Below are 19962 nucleotides of genomic sequence, written 5' to 3'. Positions count from 1 at the left end.
GGGTTGGAACCGGATGGGCTTTGAGGTCCCTTCCAACCCAAACCATTCTTTGATTAAACGCAACATCACTTGCCCTGTACTTCACGCTGCGCTGCTGCAGACCAAAGAGCTTGCCTCAAATCAGTGTTCCTCGTATGAGATACAAGGCCAAACAAAAGACATCACCATTAATTAAGATAGAAGTAGCGATGACTTATTGACTTGCAAAATTTATAGGTGCAATCTCTCTGAGAGGTCCTACACTTGACTTGGGAAGTGACAGCTCTTGGGAGGTGAAGTGGCAGAGAAAGGGCACCTGTCAGCTCAGCGCCACTGCAGCTGAGGGGATTTGCCAGTTTCCATGGCAATGGGAGGGTACGGTGGCTGCCTGGTTACCAGGATGACTGACGCACATCTCAAACAATCGTTCTCTTCCTGTCCGTGTGACATAAGAAAAACAGGATGTCGAGAGGTGTTTTCATCTGAACGAGCAAGATAAGCGAGCTCACCCATGTTTCTCAAAGTATGGGATCGAACGAACAAGATGTTATAGATCCGCCGTGGAAAGAAGAATCCAATGGCTGCACTGTCAAATGTGATTAAATTATGCATGGAAAGATCCTTTCCCCACTCTGAATCTGCAGGGAAGAGCTGAGGAGTTGTTACGCAAGCCATGAATACCAATGGAAAGGCTTTTCAGTGTGAGATACTGAGTTACGCTGCTGAACCCCAACTGAGAAAACCAGCTCAGTGTGCAGCATCCTGCCAGCTTCTCAAGCCAGATCCAGTCCAGGGTACGGGGAACCAGGGCGCTGCGGCGCTCCTACTGCTGGACAGGGAAGTCAGACAGGATTATAAAGTGGTTTATGACAATGGGGACCATTTCATGGGCATTTCTCAGGCCCTCAGGCTTTCCCTCAAGCCGGGCACTCACAGCAGGTATTTTGGAGCATCCCTTCTCACTGCGGTTTCATCAGGAGGAAAACTTGTGACATGCCTAAACCATACAGCAGAGGACGGTGCTGCAGGCACCACTGTCCACTAACCAGCCTGCGCTGGTCCAGCCCCATTGCACACTGAGCTTAAAGAGGAAAACCAACTCACATCCAAAAAGCATAACAACATTGTTCTGGGGTGGTTCCAAAGCTGGGGAAGGCACCAGCCCTCCCACCCACACTCCTATCACCCAGACGCATGGGCGATACCCCCAGCCAGAAACAGATATGAGCAAGCAATGTGTGACCAGGACCTGGCTAACCACACCACTGGTGGCCCAGCACCAACTCGTGTCTACTTTAATGCATCCCTCCTTTTCATTTGGGGAAAGAGAAGGACTCCCACAAGCCAGAAGAAAGGATAAGGCACTGTTAGAGACAGGTGTATCAGGAAAACCAAAGAGAAGTACAGCTTGGAGCACTGACCACCAGTGGCTGCCTGAGGTTGCTGAGGTTGACCCTCGGGGCTGCGAGTGCACATTGATGGCTTATGTGAGCTTCTCCTCATTCAGCATCCCTAGACCAGCCATGTCCTGGGCTGCCTCAGAAGAAGCATGGCCAGCAGGGAGAGGGAAGGATTCTGCCCCTCTGCTCCACTGTCATGAGATTCCACCTGGAGTCCCGTGTCCAATTCCAGAATCCGCAACAAAAGAAGGAGATGGAGATGTTGGAAGGAGTCCAGAGGAGGCCACGAAGATGGTCCAAGGGCTGGAGCAACATTACGAGGGTTTATAGCACGTGGGCTACCATGGACCTATTAGAGCACATGGTTAAATAATAATGATCTAATAAGGGATGTAAGAAGTCCTTAAAGTAGAAAATTAGATACTGAAATGAAGGATAATAAATACATGGACTCAGTCATAGCTTAAACAAGTGAACAGCTGAGAGCAGAAGGAAGTAGATGAGACAGCTCTGTAAGGAGAGCACCACGGAGTTGCTAGGGATTGAAGATCCAAATGCCCGTGCACTGCCACAATAGCTCCATCCCGAATGGGATCATGCAGTGTGAGGGAGTGGCTGAATGTCACACTTAACCTCAACAGGTCCTTGTGCTCTTGCAGCATCTCTGCCCAGAAGCTGCAGCAGACTGCACAAGCCACTAGCGTGCAGATGGGTCACAGGGAAGCCACTGCCTTTGGCTCTCTGGAAGCACCAAAGCAAACACATCACAAAATCTGCACTGGCTCCCTTGGCAATGCAAAACCATTCCCAAGTTTGGCAAAAAGCTGCCTAAACAACCTAACACCTTTTGTGCGAGTTTGTGAGTGGCTGTCACCTACAATCCTTTCCCAGTGGTCACCCTCCTCCACCACTGCTTTCGTATCTCAAAGAGATTTGAAATAATGACCTTTGAGATCCTCCTATTGGACTCAAACGCAGCCAAGGGCACATCGATCTCCCAAAGGCAATCCTTTTACAGTCCTTACCGTGACTACTCCAACACTTCCTTGCAAGTCAAGGATGCTGCCAAAACATCTCCACAGCAGCACTGCTGTCATGAAGTGTCATAAAGAGCTGCCAATGGCCAGTTTTGCTTCAAAGACAACAGCCCTCCATGCTTGTATTTTTCCTTCTCTGCACTCAGCACGAGATAGATTCCTTGAAAAGCCGCACCTTGGGCCATAAGTTGGTGTGCAAGGCAGGAAGATGCTGCCCTTCTTATTCATCACACAAGCACCGGGCAGTGAACCTGTTTACCCCAAGCGTCCCAGCAAGAAGAGGCACTCACTTCTGACCTCCTTCATTTTCACATCAGTACGGACCCATCTGCTTCAACAAACACTTCCGACTCATTCTAGCGTTGTATCCGCAGCTTTGGGAACCTCATTTGCAGTCCCCAACTGATGGTACAGACCCTCTGGTGCGTCAGGGGCCACGGGGATGCTCGATGTCCCCCATGAGCCATGTCTGCAGGTCTATGCAGTCTTCTCTTGCCCACCAGGATTACAGCTGCACCATCCCAGCTTCTTCAGGTACCAAAGAACCCACTCCACAGTCAGAATTTCACCTACAAATCAGCTCTCGAAAGAGCAGCCCTAATTCCCAACGTCCTTCAGGAAACAAAGGAGAAGCTTTGCTACTGGTGATATCAGAAGACATGGGGTAAAAGGAGCTGTAAATATACTCTAGGCAAGTTCTGTTTCCCCACTTGGGAAGCACACATTTCAAATGTTTCCCCACATTTAAGTCAGTAGCAAAGGAACAAAATGGAAACCCAGTCATTGTCTCTGGCTTGGCTGCCTTACAGATCGACTCCCAGCCTTTAATTCTAGGAAGTGAGCGACCACGAAGTCTCCCGACAGCCAAAGGCCCCTCTGTCCCTCTGACTCCTTGTTTGTCTTGGAAGTGGCCAGGTTAACGCTGTCCCACTCAGCCTCCGAGGGAACGCAGGGTAGATCGAACGAGGGACAGACAGAGTGAGACAAAGACGGACGGAGAGACTCTGCAAAGGACGAGAGACAAAGAGTGGCGGCGGGATGAAAGAGCTTGGAATGAAGGCAGGACCCGGCCAAGCCAAACAAAGTTTTCCTTGAGTGATTACATCTGCCGGAGAGTCCCCAGCTTGCACTCTCCTTGCTGAGAAATTCTGCTCATTGTGTCTAGGACAGTTAAAAATCCCGAGAAAAGCTGCTCCGTAATCACAAAAGTTCTGAACTTCCTGAACTTTTGTTACGCTGAATTACCGAGAGCTTGCTCCATCCTTCTGGAAGCAAAAGCTGTAAATTGCTTTACAGAAGATTTTTTGGAGGTAGAGCGCTGGAGAGGGAGAACCAGGCATAAATCTTAATTTCTTTTTCCCCCCAAGAAAAAAACAAACAATTTAGAGAAGTCCTTCTCCCTCCCAGCGTGTGGTAGCTCAGCACAAAAAGCATCCAGAGAAAAGGAAAAGGGATACCTCGTCAAATTAGACAAAATTAAACAAGGTTAAGTGAATGATCTGCGGAGCCAAAGCCTCCAGTTCTGTAAGGGTTCCCTAGGAGCACACAGGGACGATGGCTCTTCCATCACCATTGGAGCTGCTCAATGCAGATCATGGAGGGGATCAGGCAGCCGGGTACGAGCACACATCGAAAGCCTCGGCCAGGGCAGGACCCACACCACGCTGCCACGGGCACCTTCTTCTGTACAGGAAAACCACGACTTGCATGCCAGAAAAAGAATAATATTGAGGAATTTTCCAGTTGGCTAAAAGAACTGGGATTGTGCCCTGATCAGACACACTCCTCGGTTATCCGAATGCCACCTGGCTTGACATTGCAGGTCCTAGTCTTCTGTCTGATGCAAATCTCCTGGCAAACCTCCCTCATCTCCCTGCCCATTTTCCCAGCATTAATTCATACTCTGCCACTCGCTGCGATAACCAGAAACGCCAGCGCTGACAGGCATCTCCCTCCTCCATTACCCAAACAACTGCCGGTGTATATTGGGTCACCAGATGTTTGTGTTTCCCAAATGAGAGGATGCATTGTCAGAAGATGCTGCAAGGGCAAGAAAGGCTCAATGTCGAAAGACAAAAAGACACCCCAAGGTGCGTGGAGCCAGCCCTCGCCCCCCTCCATCACAGCTCCACCCCATCACCGGTGCGTGGTACCCGGGAGGGACGAAGCACAGCTGAGGGCGCATCCAACACATCTGCACCCCCAGAGCACCCACCCGAAGGTGCTTTGACACATGCTCTATTTCAAGTACTTTGAATGAATATCGAGCTGGATTTCTCCACTGTGTTGGTACCAAGACATTTCACTCAGGCAAGCACAAGCTGCCCCAAAGCAAAGTGACCGGTCCTTGTCAGATCTCTGTTTCATATCACATGCGAGTGCAGTCACCGACCAACATGAACCTCGCAGTTCCCTCAGCTTGCACAGGCTCCAGCCCTCGGCAGACCGTTCCCAAGCCTGTCCTACACAGACTGCCGGCAGAAAAACTAACCGGGACAAAATACAGCTCAGTTCTTGCTAGGCCAGTGAGTTGAACCAAGTTGGTGAAAGGTCCGAGGTACCAGCACTGCAGCAGAGAGGGCGACTCCTGCACCCAGGACTGGGTACGAGGGCGTGAGGGAGAAGGGCAGGGAGTGAGCTCTTCCCCTTTCAGCCTTGGTGAAGTTAAGACTCCATCAGTCATCACTTCCATTTGCCCCATTCTGCCAAAACACGTCCCTATATGTCCCTATATCACACAGAGATGCACTTTATTACATTATTAGGCCTGTCTGGATGGGGCTTTGAGCCCCATGATTCAGTGGGAGGTGTCCCTTCCCATAACAGGGGGTTGGGACTGGATGATCATTAAGGTCCCTTCCAACCCAAACTATTCCAAGGTCCTATAATTCTACGAATAAGTGGAGCTGCAAGTGTGACTCATGGGGATCCTAAAGATTTTTCACGAATTATATGGTAGTGATACATATTCTTCAATGAACTGCAGGGTGGGTGGGTACAATGTTGAGTGTTATCCACTCCACCACACAAAACTTCAGCTCAAAAAGGCTTCAGCTCAAGGCAAAACTCACACAACAGCCATAAGACAGGATCTCCCAGTCTGCTGCAGCACAGTTTGGCCAGGCTGAAACATGGCAGCACCTCGTGCGGGAGCTGCAAGCACTGCTGAAAGGATGCAAATGCACAGACGGGCATCAACGTCATCCAGATTTATTTTTCAAACAGTATGTCTTACAGTAACTTTTTAAAAGAGTATCCATAACCTGAAAACAGTATCTGTCCTTAAGATAGATGGCCTTTCCAGGCAGAAGCTCCTCCTCTGCTCAGCCCTTCAGGAAGCACAACCACCTGTCCATAGACAGGATTATGCCCTTTAGAAACTCCAGCCCACTGGCTACTGAACAGCACTTAAGAGAATCACGGAATCATGTGTGGGTTGGAAGGGCCCTCAAAGCCCATCCAGTCCCACCCCCTGCTATGGGCAGGGACACCTCCCACTGGATCAGGGGCTCCAAGCCCCATCCAACCTGGCCTTGAACACCTCCAGGGATGGGGCAGCCACCACTGCTCTGGGCAACCTGGGCCAGGGCCTCCCCACCCTCACACAACAGTTTTTCATGAGATCTCATCTCAATCTCCCCTCTTTCAGCTCAAAATTGTTCTCCCTCATCCTGTCCCTGCACTCCCTGATCCAGAGCCCCTCCCCAGCTTTCCAGGAGCCCTTTTCAGTACTGGAAGCTGCTCTAAGGTCTCCCCGCAGCCTTCTCTTCTCCAGGCTGAACGACCCCAACTCTCTCATCCTGTCCTTGTACTGAGGTGCTCCAGCCCTCGGATCATCTTCTGGCCTCCTCTGGACTCAATTTTCAAACAGCAAGGCAGAAGGAACCTACAAGGGGCAGAAAGACCAGAAGCTGCTAAGGGAATGGGTGACAACCACCCTGCCACAGTGCTGAGCAGAAGACTGTGTGGCCCCTCGGAGGCGGGGAGCTTGCTCTGAGGCAGGAGCAGAGGAAGCGATGGTGCTCTCGCCCCCAGCCCCTACCACAGGATAGAAGGAATAAACGGCCTGATGGAGAAGAAGCACAGTTTGAGAACATCTACTGCAACAACCTCTATCTTCAAAACTGTAGAGGGTTCCCTAAAAACCCGCGGTTTTCTGTATATTTGTTTTTGTTTTAGTGGATACCGTGCGTTTCCAGTAACCGTTGACCAAAGTGGAACAGGAGTGTTCAACAATAATGTGCAAGAATCCATTATGAGTCATGGCAACCCATGTGCTTTTATGAAACAATAACACACCATCATAAAATAAAGCAGTGCTTTTTAATTTAACGATGTAAATTACCCTCCCACCTGCTGTGAATCTCCGTAAGGAGAAAAAGCCGGCTGCATATTTACCAAGCTGTCTATCCCCGTCTCATTCCGAACTGGCCTAATGCCCTGGGGTTAGACTGTAGGACTTTGTCATCTCTTGCACTCGTATGACCTAAGAAAGGGAATGTGGCCTTTTTCCCACAAGCCCAGAGTGAGAACATCATAAAAGCTGAACTTTAGCCCCCTTTTTGGGCAGGCAGCACAATAGCAAGGAGGATGCTGTTACTCCCTGGAGGCTCCGCTGCTGAAAAACATCACCAAGCTCAAGTAAAAGGTCAGTAGTTAGGATTGCATCTCTTGTTTTCTTCAGTTTCCCTCCTCCGTCAAAGGCAGTTCAACATTCCTTGCACACCCCCCTCCCTCCTTCTGAGAAATGCAGGAAGGAAGTGCTTGCAAAATAGTTTAATTTAAAAGAAGGCACAATCGCGCACACACAGCAAGCGCTGCTTCGGGCTCAGAGCAGGGCATTGCTGTTGCCTTACAGTTCCCACTAAAACACAAACGAGTCCCTGCGGTGGTGGAAGCATTCCTCCCTCCCCGCACATACTAAGCCGGCGTTTTCACTCCCAACCTCTCCCTTTGGGTGAGAGGACCTGCAGCTACACACTGCAGTCAACCCCTTGCTCCCACTGAGCACCCAGAACCTTGTGGGCTCCTCTTGAGACGGAGAAGAGGGCATCTGCCTTGTCAACAGGGCTGCGGAGCCAGGGAAGGGAGGATGCGAACGCCTGCGGTCTCTCAAGGCGCTGCACAGTAACAGGCACCCAGAGGCACCGGAAGCAGGCCTGGGTTGTAGGACACAGTTCTACCTCCAGTCTTTCTCATAACTACTGCTTGTTGGGTCTTATAGTATGGTTTTCCTCCAATGTTTGCCACCTGGACCTTGCTAGAGACTGTGAAGGTGGTTTGGGACTGCTGGATTTAACTGGACCAATAGATTGGTCTCCAATAGATTGATGTGAAAGAATCAGAGTGGGCAGAAACAAGTCTTATACTCCATTCCTTTACACAAAGAGGAATGTAGAGACCAGCAGGCAATTAATGGAAAACAACTTTATTATTGATCAGTTTGTGTCCTAGGACCAGACATCCCACCTAAACACAACTCTCCTCCATCACACAGTGTTCTGAACCCCATAGCAAACAGTGTTTAGCACCACAAGCCTCTCTTGTTGACTTCTCAGAAGCTTTGGAAGTCCTGAGGACTTGAGCCATGAACCATGACAGCCCACGTCAGAAGGGGCTTGCAAGTCCCTGCCTGCTTTCACTTCTTTGAGAATCACCAGTCCTCCCAGCCACAGCCTCCTGAAATAAACACCTCTGCGCCCGCGGCTCCTCCCGGCGCGGCAGCACTTTGCCGCGGTGGTTTCAGCAGATCCGATCATGTTACCGCTGTCCCGCGTTCCTCGCATTGCTTGGGAGATTGATTTCCAGTTGGCACTCTTGGACTTAAAAGGGACCCTGTCGACAAATCACAGCCCTGTCTCTGTTGTTAACCCTTGCAGTCACAGTGCAGAATTAGGATAATAAAACAAATAAGAGATCAGCGTGTGTAGGAACCGAGCAGTGTTGTACACGCTGCCTGTTAGAGTGATGGCTCCTTCCTATGAGCAGGATGGCCACAACAAGCAAAGATGCAATCAATTCATTTCTAGAAGGAAAATAAGACATGTCGCACGCTGTTAATGCGAGCACTTTCCCACGTGCACTCAAGCAGCTCACAAAGGGGAAGGTTAACACCTCACAGAACAGGGAACTGAGACTGCCCAATGCCACCAGCTGTCTGGGGACTTCGGGTCTTCAGCAGAACCTGAAACTAGGTTGCTGAGTGTGGCTTTTCTTCTTTTACAATGGACAACTTCAGTTGTCAGCATCTACTTTTAGCCCTGAAACCGAACCTTTCCGAGCTCCAGGCCATTGCCATGGTGGGGAAGGTTTCGGGGTTGTTATATTTTCACAAGCATACAGGGGCTGTTCATCACTCTTCCCACACCCTATAAGTTTTACTTGGACACCTCCCACTGGATCCAGTTGCTCCAAGCTCCATCCAACCTGGCCTGGAACACCTCCAGGGATGGGGCAGCCACCACTGCTCTGGGCAGCCTGGGCCAGGGCCTCCCCACCCTCACAGCAACACATTTCTTCCTAAGATCTCATCTCAATCTCCTCTTTTTCAGCTCAAAATTGTTCCCCTCATCTTATCCCTGCACTCCCTGATCAAGAGCCCCTCCCCAGCTCTCCTGGAGTCCCTTTTCAAAGTTTAAGAAAAACTAAGCCTCAAATATTGAAAAGCTCTTGCTCCATCGAGTTAGACTCTTGATATTCTGTCATTTCCAGCTGTGCAACAAGATTACACAGTGATCTTGAGAGCTGTTTCAGTGATTGCTCATCATCTCTTAATAGTTCAGCTTTGCAGGATTTTGCCACCAGAACCCAAATGAGATTTAGTGAGAATACCAAAACTACATAAAAAAAAATAAACCCAAATAGCTGAGTTAAGGAATGGTTAAAAAAGTGTTACATAGCAGACGGGTCTGAAAATATGATCTAAATATTGTAATGCGGTGTTGAAATGAAACCAGAAACATGAGAAAAGGATGATGGTTCAGCTCTGAGCCTTTTCATGGAGGGAGGCACAGAATCCTATTCAGCAAAAGTGATCCATTTAAAGGTGGGAACTTCACCTTTATTGTTTCCTCCTTCTTGAAGGCATGACAGATAGCGTTTGCCTCATCACTGACCTGGAGTCCTAACAGCACCTCTGGCTCTGTCGCGGCAGACAGCATCACTGCCTTGCCCTGAGCTACCTCACCTGGGTGCTCCGGACCAGAGAGCATCCCTGGTCCTTTCCTTGGCTTCAGGCTCCATGGCAGCTTCCATACTAAACATCAGCCCTTTTCCTTCTTTTTCCCCTTTTGCCCTTTGTTCACTTGCACATTCTAAAGGGGAATTTTGATTATTGAGCTACTTGACCATCAAGGGCAGAGCATCCCGGGTGCTGCTGTGGGGCGGAGCTGGCAGACCCCGCTGGCTCATGCCCCGTCCCAGCCGTTAGCACTCGCGCTGCCTCCGGCGTGTTCATGTGCGATGCATGTTTTTCCCGCCGTGCTGCTGTGATTGTTTGGCTGGGCTGGGTGATGGATGGTGGAGAAGGCTGTGTCTGGAAATGTGCTCCAGAGTCGACAGGAAGCCGAGGGGGCCTTTGCCAGCATTTCCTTCCTGTATACAAGGGGAGGAGAGAATGGGAAAAGCCTTGGCTGCCTCTTACCCTGAGAAAAGTGCTGCCCTTCCAGCTGGATTACAGTAAAAATATTTTAATCGTTCACAAGATTATAATATCCTTCCTCTCTAAGTATAGCGACCGCGATAGCAAGCCTTAGATAATGAAAGGAACCGACAATGTCAAACGGAATAGGTGGGTACAGGAGGCTGGAGCTGGAGGCTGAACGAATGGAGGTCCAAAGTGGAGGATCTCCATCTTCACCCAAGATATAAATCACCAGTGGATCACCTGCCTAACCCCGGATCTTGACTCCAAGAGTATCCAGGACTAAGCGCTTCAGCAGAAGTGTAAAATCCACACAAGCAGCACACTGGAAATGTGTCCCTCCCGGCAGCTTCATCCCTGGGTCTGTTTAGAGAGTGGATCTAAACCCAAAGCGTAACAGTTCTCACCCCTATGAAAGATAATGCTGCAATGAGCAGCCTATGAATATCCTGATCACACAATCCACACATTTCTCTCAAGCACTCAGGATGATTTGCGTTGTGGAGACTTTCCTTGAATGGCTTTTTACAGAGGCCCAGCCTCTAGGTCCTTTTGTGGATGATTGATGGATCTGTATGACATCTTGATATGCTATCACAAGGTGTGATAGCACAGTAATAAATATGTGTAGAGCATCATAGAATCATGGAACAGCTTAGATTAGAAAGGACCTTAAAGCCTATCCCCTGCCATGGGCAGAGACCTCCCACAGGATCAGGGGCTCCAAGCCCCATCCAACCTGGCCTTGGACCCCTCCAGGGATGAGGCAGCCACCACTGCTCTGGGCAACCTGGGCCAGGGCCTCTCCACTCTCACAGCAAAACATTTCTACCCAAGATCTCATCTCAATTTCCCCTCTTTCACCAAAGAACAGACGTCACCACAGGAGTTTTCCGCAAATTTCCCATTCTTGCATTCCCAGACTCAATGCCGCACCCCCAGCAAGATCTTTAGAGTAGGGAGGTATTCACAGCCCCAGACTCATCAACCGGCTCTGCCTTGAGCTCTGGTGGCTGTCACAGCAAGAGCAGGACACCAGGGTGGTGGCTGCGAGGACCCCTTTCCATACTGCCCCAGCAAGGGGATATCCTAGCAATGCCCTTGGGCAGATTCTGCCTGGATGAGTTTGCCTAAGCGAGTCTGAAAAAGGGAGGGAGAAATTCTTAGGGCTCTTGACAATAAAAGACAAATGCCCAAACCTGTGAGCAGACAGCTCTCCTAAGGGCCTCTGCCTCTGAAAAAGGAATGGAACAAAAAGACCTCGCCCATTAACAAAGAGTGAGGAACAATGGAAACAGTCAAAAAATAGCCCTCACGTCAGAACTAAGAATGTCCCTTTGCACATCCAAAAATGCCCCAGAGCCAAACGAGAGCCTGAGAGGCTGTCAGACACCTCCCAGATCCTTCTCCTGGGCAGCAATTGCCAGAGTCACTGGGTGGCACTGAATCCCAGTAACCAAAGATGGAAGAGAGGAAATCAATGGCAGGACTGAGGCAGAATAAGTAACAAATCCCTATCATAGAATCACAGAATCATTGAGGTTGGAAAAGATCTCTAAGCTCATCCAGTTGAGCCATCAGCCCAGCCCCACAGTGCCGACTAAAACCATGTCCTCAAGTGCCACAGCCACACATTTTTTCAACCCCTCTGCAGATGGAGACTCCCCCACTGCCCTGGGCAGCCTCTGCCAGGGCTTCACCACTCTTTCAGTAAAGAAATCCTTCCTAATATCCAATCTAACCCTCCCCTGGCACAACTTGAGGCCATTTCTTCTTGTCCTATTGCTTGTTACTTGGGAGAAAAGACCAGCACCCACTTCCCCACAACCACGTTTCTGGAAGCTGCAGAAAGCGATTCCATTCGAGATTCCATTGAATCTCTCCAGCAGGTACCCTGATACTGAAAGTCCACAGGACATTGCTGAATTGGCATGTGGGTGCACTGTCCACAGGTCTCACTTTATAGGGTGAAGCAATTATAAAAGCAGTTACTCAGAAAACTAAACTAAGGATAAAATCTGGATGAGTTGTGTAACACAGTAATAAAAATCATGTGTTCTGAATTGGTGAGAGGTTATAAAAACACTTGTTATAAGAAGTTTCAACCTGGAATACAGCTCTAAGAACGCTGATATCTGGATGTGGACCAGGAAACCTCAATGATAACCTTTATGGCACGCAATTTAGCCTTGAATCCACAGGTTTTGTTCTATTTGTGACTCGGCATTCTCCTTTGATAGCACTAAGGAACATAAATGGGAAGCAAATCATGCTGAACAAACAGGAGAAGACAAGGAGACACTTGGACAAGCAGAGAACTCACCAGTGGGCTCATCACTTGAGTCACTGTCTTGATTCATCCTCCCAAAGGTGGCACCAGGTAATGATGTTGGGCTGAGAGTTGGTATCCCAAGCTCTGGCTCCTGAAAAGAAAACATGTAATGTTACCGTCAAACTGTAGGAGCTTCACCCTGTGTGACAAAGGGAATAACTTATGCATGGTCAGGTGCCTTTGAACGCTCACGGAGAAGCTGTGTGCAAACACAACAGAGCGCAGAAGTTGTAGCACGTGGCCTGAAGATCAGAGTGTGAAATGGTGATGGATGAAAGAAATAAACCAAGGAACACTGAAAAGTGGCATCCGAAATCTCCTGCAAGTTACACCAACATGAAGCTCAAACAACAACTGGGTTCCAGGAATAGGTGAAGATGAGCTTCCAGATTTCAACTTCACAAACAGGAGTCGCTGATGATGTTTACATGATTAACCAAACAAAACCCCAGACCCAGTTAACCTCCACGCTGGACAAACAGCCCATGTAAAAGCATGTTTTTTCCATGGCTAAACAGCTCCTCCTCTTTGTTTGCTTGCCCTTCCCCTCGTCACATCTTGACTGTGGCTGAGTTGGGAACAGAATCCATGTCTCCCAAATCCCAGTCCAGTGCCTCAACCACCACATCCTTCCTGCTGAATCACATTGCAGAGTTGTTTATCAGGAAGGAAATTCCCTCTCAAGAGCACTCACTCTGAGTGTGCTGGTGGAACGTAACTGCTTAGGAAAATACAAACGGCCCAGCAATAACAACAAGTGATTTCAGTTGCTGGAGGAGAGGCTGAAGGTGCATAGCAATGAATTGTGCTCTATTGTGAGCAGCAAAGCACAGCACCATCACAACAGGACGTTAGAATCACAGAATGGTTTGGGTTGGAAGGGACCTCAAAGCCCATGCAGTCCCACCTCCTGCCATGGGCAGGGACACTTCCCACAGGATGTGGTTGCTCCAAGCCCCACCAACCACTGGCCTTGAACACCTCCAGGGATGGGCAACCTGGGCCAGGGCCTCCTCATCCTCACAGCAAAACATTTCTGCCTAAGATCTCATCTCAATCTCCCCTCTTTCAGCTGAAAACCATTCTCCTTCGTCCTATTCCTACATTCCCTGATCAAGAGCCCCTCTCCAGCTTTCCTGGCATTGCACAGAAGAAGCAGTGCATCCGGATGTTCTCCGAGTAATGCCCTCCTGCTCCTTAACAGATGATACATAGATTAACTCTAGAAACATCTAAACCATGCTTAGCACTCAGAGAGATTCAGGAAGTTTATATCCTTACCAGGCACCATGAAGGCCTCCTGCAGCAGGACCATGTGCTAAGCTGCTCAGCTCCAGCAGTCACAGTATGGGATCATAGAATCACTCATGATGGAAAAGATTTCTAAGGTCATCCAGGCCAACCGTCAGCCCAACCCCACTGTGCCTACTAAACCCTGTCCCAAGTACCACAGCCACACACTTTTTGAACCCCTCCAGGGATGGCGACTCCACCACTGCCCTGGGCAGCCTCTGCCAGGGCTTCACTAATCCTTTGGTAAAGGAATTTTCCCTGATACCCAATCTAAACTTCTGCTGGTGCAGCTTGAGGCCATTTCCTCTTGTCCCATTGCTTGTTACTCAGGAGCAGAGCCCAGCACCTATATACCCTCAATCTCCTTTCCTGGAGCTGCAGAGAGCGATGAGGTCTCCCTCAGCCTCCTCTTCTCCAGGCTGAACAGCCCCAGGTCTGATGGGGCAGAATCTACCTGAAGATGTTGTCCCAGCAAAAACAGGGCAGGGGGAGACACCAAAAACAGAAGAGATAGTTTTTAACCTAAACACAGTTACCCCGTTAGTCTCCCAGAACACAAAAAGGGCTGCAATTCATCATCTGCGATCCATCAGAGGACACAAACCCACTGAAATGGCAAGTTCATGGTCCAGGACTCTGAAGAATTTGGCTCTACTCAGCAATTGGGCAAAGGAGAAGAATTTCCCCACTCACAAGCAGTGGCTTTCCAGGTTGCGTCCCACGAGACCTCACCACAGCAACCGACACAAACACGCGCTCCAGCAGATTCCCAGAACTCTGACAAGATCCTTTTACACTCCTGTTAAATGCCATTGTATAGAAATTCCAGCAGGACAGGGCAGGGAACCAAACCCTCAATCACAACATCATAGGATCCAGAGCAGCTTCTAAGGGCACATCAGACAAGGCTGGCTGCCTCAAGAGCAGCCCAGGGAGCTGTGGGCAGCTTCTGCCCTGCCATGGGGACATGGGACAGTCATCCCAGAACCATCCCAGGGACGCAGGCAGTGCCTCATGGCACTGCTGGACACCCCACCCCACGGGAAGGCAGGCTTCTCCCCAGAGGAACCCGGGCTGAGGGCAACCAAACCCCATCACCCATGTGAACGCCTGCCAGCTGCTATTCCCCACCACCATCTCATGTTTAGACAATGAACTCCCAGACTGGCCCCCACTGATCCCCAACCAGACCAGAAGCACCTCTGGAAGCAATGGCAGGAGAATGGGTGCTGCTCGGGAGACACAAAGGCTCTCTGAGGATGCTCAGTGTTGGATCCACCTACCACCCACGCATCCTGCATGGGCCCCCCTTCCAATCACTGGGGATGCAGAGGCTTTGCTAGGGAGCTGGTGCACTAAAAGATGCACACAGGGATGGGGATGCACACAGCTGGAGACAGCAAAACATGAGCCGGCAATGTGTGCTCGCAGCCCAGAAGGCCAACCGTATCCTGGGCCGCACCAAAAGAAGTGTCCAGCAGGGCGAGGGAGGGGATTCTGCCCCTCTATTCCTCTCTTGTGACACCTCATCTGGAATAGTGTGTCCACTTCTGGAATCTTCAGCGTAAGAAGGAGATGGAGCTGTTGGAACAGGTCCAGGGGAGGCTACAAAGGTGATCGGAGGGCTGGAGCACCTTCCCTATGAGCACAGGCTGAGAGAGTTGGGGCTGTTCAGCCTGGAGAAGAGAAGACTCTGGGGAGATCTTATAGCGACCTTCCAGTGCCTAAAGGGGCTACAGGAAAGCTGGAGAGGGGCTATTCATAAAGGCTTGTGGTGATAGGATGAGGGGCAATGGGTACAAGCTGGAGAGGGGCAGATTTAGACTGGACATTAGGAAGAATTTCTTCACCGTGAGAGTGGTGAGACACTGGCACAGGTTGCCCAAGGAAGCTGTGACTGCCCCATCCCTGGAGGTGTTAAAGGTCATGTTGGATGTGACCTTGGGCAGCCTGAGCCAGTGGGAGGTGTCCCTGCCCATGGCAGGGGAGGTTGGAACTGGATGATCTTTAAGGTCCCTTCCAAACCAAACTATTCTATAATTCTATGATTCTGTCCAGGGGTAATGGCTCAGATTTACAGAGAAGCTCTCAAGCTATCCCAGTCCATTCTAATTCCTCATCCCCTAGGCATCACCACTTGCTGCAGAACACTGTCCCAGTTGTGTTCTGCACCACCTTAGAGTTTTTCACATCACGGGCATCAGACACATCAATAATGTACTGAAGTGAAAGGTCCTCGCCAGAAGACCCTTTGAGGAAATGCTGCCATTGCTTGGAACAGGGAAAAAAGGGCCACAGTTACTCCTGAAGGCTTCCTTCAACCTTGATATTATCTAAAACCCATTAAGCTTTGATTTATTACATCATACAAGAAGAATTTAGGAATTAATGCTACGTGTAATTAAATTGCTCTTCACTAACAAGGCTGTTCTCTCATTCCTTGCCTGTGAGCACCCACCTTGCTAAAACTGCCTGAAAAGAGGTTGTGGTGAGGTGGGTGCTGGCCTCTTCTCCCCAGGAACAACTGACGGGACCAGAGGAAATGGCCTCAAGTTGCACCAGGAGAAAATTAGATTGGATATTAGGGGAAATTTCTTTACCAAAGGAGATGTGAAGCCCTGGCAGAGGCTGCCCAGGGCAGTGGTGGAGTCGCCATCCCTGGAGGGGTTCAAAAAATGTATGACGATGGCACTTGGGGACATGTTTTAGCAGGCACGATGGGGTTGGGCTGACGATTGGACTGGCTGAGCTAGAGCTCTTTTCCAACATGAATGAATCCACGATTCTATTTTGTGCTGGTTTTGTAGTCAGGATCAAGCTGGTGTTTTTTTCCTATTAGCTCAGCCTCACTTTAGACCTAAAGCAAGTGTGTCCAGAGGAAGAATGTAACCCCACATCTTCAGCCCTGCAGAATACTCTGGTTGGTTTACAGTGGTGAATAACAGCACATTAGAAGGGAACTGCTGTTACAGGCATCTTCTGTTTGGTTCAAAGTATTCCCCATACAGACCCCCACCATGAAACAGCTAAAGAAAAGGGCTTCTGCAAAGAGATGCCAAACCGCTGCTCCAAGGACTTCTGATTTTTCTCCAGAGCAGGTGTGGGCACTGCTGAGCTCTTGATTTGGGGACCAGTGTCACAGAGGGATGTTTTGCTTCATATTGAAGAAAACGAGCTAATGATCACACTCAGCCACCCCCAATCATAGAATCACTGAGGTTGGAAAAGACCTCTAAGCTCATCCAGTCCAACCGTCAACCCAACCTCACCGTGTCGACTAAACCATGTCCAAAGTGCCACAGCCACACATTTTCTGAACCCCTCTAGAGATGGAGACTCCATCTCCATCTGCCAGGGCTTCACCACTCCATCAGTAAAGAATTTTTTCCTAATATCCTATGTAACCCTCCCCTGGCACAACTTGAGGCCATTTCCTCTCATCCCATCGCTTGTTCCTTGGAAGAAGAGCCCAGCACCAACCTCATCACAAACTCCTTTCCAGGAGCTGCAGAGAGTGATGAGGTCTCCCCTCAGCCTCCTCTCCTCCAGACTAAACAGCTGCAGTTCCCTCAGCTGCCCCCAGAACTCCTGAGCTCCAGACTTTTCCCAGTAATGTTCAAAAATGCATGTTTTGAAGCAAAAAGGATGGTTGTCTCATAAACGCCTGGCACCTCCCCTGCAGTTCATAGCTGTCCCCAAGGTGAAGGAACATGAGAGTGGATGGGGAGGTTTTTTCACCTGACTGTGCAAACAGGGCTCATGGTCCCACTTCCTCAGAAGCATCTGTGGCCACCACCACCAGACAGGGAACTGGAGGCCATTGGTTTCCTTTTGCGCAATTTCAGTTCCAGCAGGGCCATCACTGGGCTGGAGTGAATGAGAGACTTCTGAACACTCAGCTTCACAGCCAAGCACTAAACCTCTCTGTGAGAGTTCATTAACCCCCTGCAGGATCAGCTGCTCTGCCCTCCTCACAAGCCGTTCCAGGGCTGGTCCCTTCCTCGAAGCACAGCACCTGTGGGACTGTGTAAGAAATCTTTTCTTTCCACATAAAACGTCACCAAACCAAAAATGTGGGTTTCTATTCTGGAAAAAAAAAAAAAAAAGACTTGAAAATGTGAATTGAGAGTAACTTAAAGCTTTAGAAAGAAGAAGACAAATACTAGGAAGCAATTTGTATCTGTAATCTTCTCCGTACTGTGATTGTTAAGCCTATCTCGCATTTTTGCATCCTGCCTTTTATTGCTGTATCGATATAGAACCTAGGCACAGGCAGGAAATCCCCAGCATCACGGACGCCTCTGCAGAATCAAATGAGTTCAGAGTATGGTGAAGGAGCAGTGGTCCCAGAATTCCTAACCAAAGTATTATCTGAAGACCATGGTGTCTCCTCATTGACTTTTACAGACTTTGTATCCTGCGTTTAACCCAGTTCCTGGAGTCACATTGGGCTTTTGGGCTCCCATCAGCCACAGACCCAACACCTCACTCTTCATAACGCATCAGCTAAGCTGCACCACCTCAAACCTCTGCCCCACACTTGGATCTCAGCATCCTGGACTTCAGCAGGTTGGTGTTAGCTATACACCCAGCCTGTTCACACACAATCACAGTAGCCTATGCTATTTCAAAATGACGAAAAGTGGGCAAGGGACCCGTGGCCTCTTCATATCAAATACAAAGAGTAGTTCCACCTGGTTTTGTGGTCTTTCCTCTCTCACATAGAATAATGGATTGGTTTGGGTTGGAAGGGACCTCAAAGCCCATCCAGTTCCAAGTCCCTGCCATGGGCAGGGACACCTCCCACTGGATCAGGGGCTCCAAGCCCCATCCAACCTGGCCTTGAACACCTCCAGGGATGGGGCAACCTGGGCCAGGGCCTCCCCACCCTCATTGTGAAGAATTTCTTCCCAATGTCTAGTCTAAATCCTCCCCTTCCAATTTAGAACCATTCCCCCTCATCCTATCACTCCAGTCCCTCCCCAGCTTTCCTGGAGCCCCTTTCAATACTGGAAGTTGCTCTAAGGTCTCTCCACAGCCTTCTCTTCTCTAGGCTAAACAACCGCAACTCTCTCAACCTGTCCTTGTACGGGAGGTGTTCCAGCCCTCGGATCACCTTCGTGGTCCTATGGACCCGTTCCAACAGCTCCACATCCTTCTTATATTTGCGATTCCAGAATTGGACACAGGACTCCAGGTGTGGTCTTGTGAGAGTGGAGTAAAGGGGCAGAACCACTTCCCTTGACCTGCTGGCTACATCAGCATCAACAGGACAACCTGAATGAAAACACCACCGTGAGCAGGTAACAACCATGTGGAGCAATATATTAAACAAGAAGCTCAGACGCAGCCTTCCATGACCCAGAGCTGACGGTGCAGCTCATTGCTGTGTGTTTTACTCCCGACAGCATAGCTGACCCTCCAGCAACTTCAAACAGCTGGGTCACCGCTTCCCTTCCAGCCAGGATAAACAGTTTGCCAGCAGCATCCAACTGAAGTTCACGCAGTGACACACTGCTTCGGTCGGTTTGCCACAAGGAGGGTTATTCTGGAGGACGGGCAGGGACAACCTAGCAGAACTCTCACTGTAAGATTAGTTCTATTTCCCAAAGGAGGGAAAAAAAAAATCAGAAAAAAACCCAGAAAAAAAATCACAGCTTGGATTTCAGCTTCTGAAAAGCTCAGATGAGATTTAGAAGTGATGCTTCAGCAATTCCTGGCCAGAGTTGGTAGGAAACCACGACCCCCAGGGCACCATGAGCCCAGGCAGAGCCCCCCAGGAAGGGTGTTGCCTATTGGGCATTTGGGAAGAACAGTATTTGCCCTTTTCCCTTGTAGATGCCAAGAGTCAGGGATAGGTAGGAGGAAGCAGCTGAGCTCCCCCCTTCTTCTTCCCTTTGGAGCTCGTTCGCAGGTCTCTGGCCCCCTCTGGTGACAGCGGCCCCCCCATCCCAGGCCACCCATTGTCAGGGCATGCATCAACTTGGAAAGCTAATGCAACCCATGCCTCCTGCTCTGGATGAACAGCTCATAACTTAAAATTTCTTCTTTTATTTGGCCAGCTATTCCTGTAAAATCCTGCTCATCACACATGGCCCGAGCTCTCGGTGGTGCCATACTCTCCTGTGGCTGCCCCATTCCTGGAGGTGTTCAAGGCCAGGTTGGATGGGGCTTGGAGCAACCGGATCCAGTGAGAGGTGTCCCTGCCCATGGCAGGGGGTGGAACTGGGTGGGCTTTGAAGTCCCTTCCAAACCATTCCATGATTTGATGGTTTTAAC

At 49.7% G+C, this 19962-nt stretch overlaps 2 protein-coding genes across 4 annotated transcripts in view; both read right to left on the bottom strand.

The window, feature by feature from the left end:
• Positions 1-19962, bottom strand: part of EXD3 (exonuclease 3'-5' domain containing 3) — a 333185-nt gene that overhangs the window by 239100 nt on the left and 74123 nt on the right. For all 3 annotated transcript variants that reach the window (XM_054084169.1, XM_054084170.1, XM_054084171.1), the window contains exon 3: positions 12382-12481. In XM_054084169.1, the coding sequence (XP_053940144.1) occupies positions 12382-12481 (100 nt within the window). The remainder of the gene's footprint in view (positions 1-12381; positions 12482-19962) is intronic.
• The window catches only part of LOC104059135 (ectonucleoside triphosphate diphosphohydrolase 8-like), a 138223-nt gene continuing 124194 nt past the window's right edge, over positions 5934-19962 (bottom strand). The window contains exon 11 of the transcript XR_008452999.1: positions 5934-5994. The gene's annotated coding sequence lies outside the window, so the exon portion shown is untranslated. The remainder of the gene's footprint in view (positions 5995-19962) is intronic.

This window comes from Cuculus canorus, chromosome 19 (assembly GCF_017976375.1).
Source record: "Cuculus canorus isolate bCucCan1 chromosome 19, bCucCan1.pri, whole genome shotgun sequence".
In the NCBI taxonomy this organism is placed as follows: Eukaryota; Metazoa; Chordata; class Aves; order Cuculiformes; family Cuculidae; genus Cuculus; species Cuculus canorus.
This window is presented reverse-complemented; position numbering and strand designations above follow the sequence as displayed.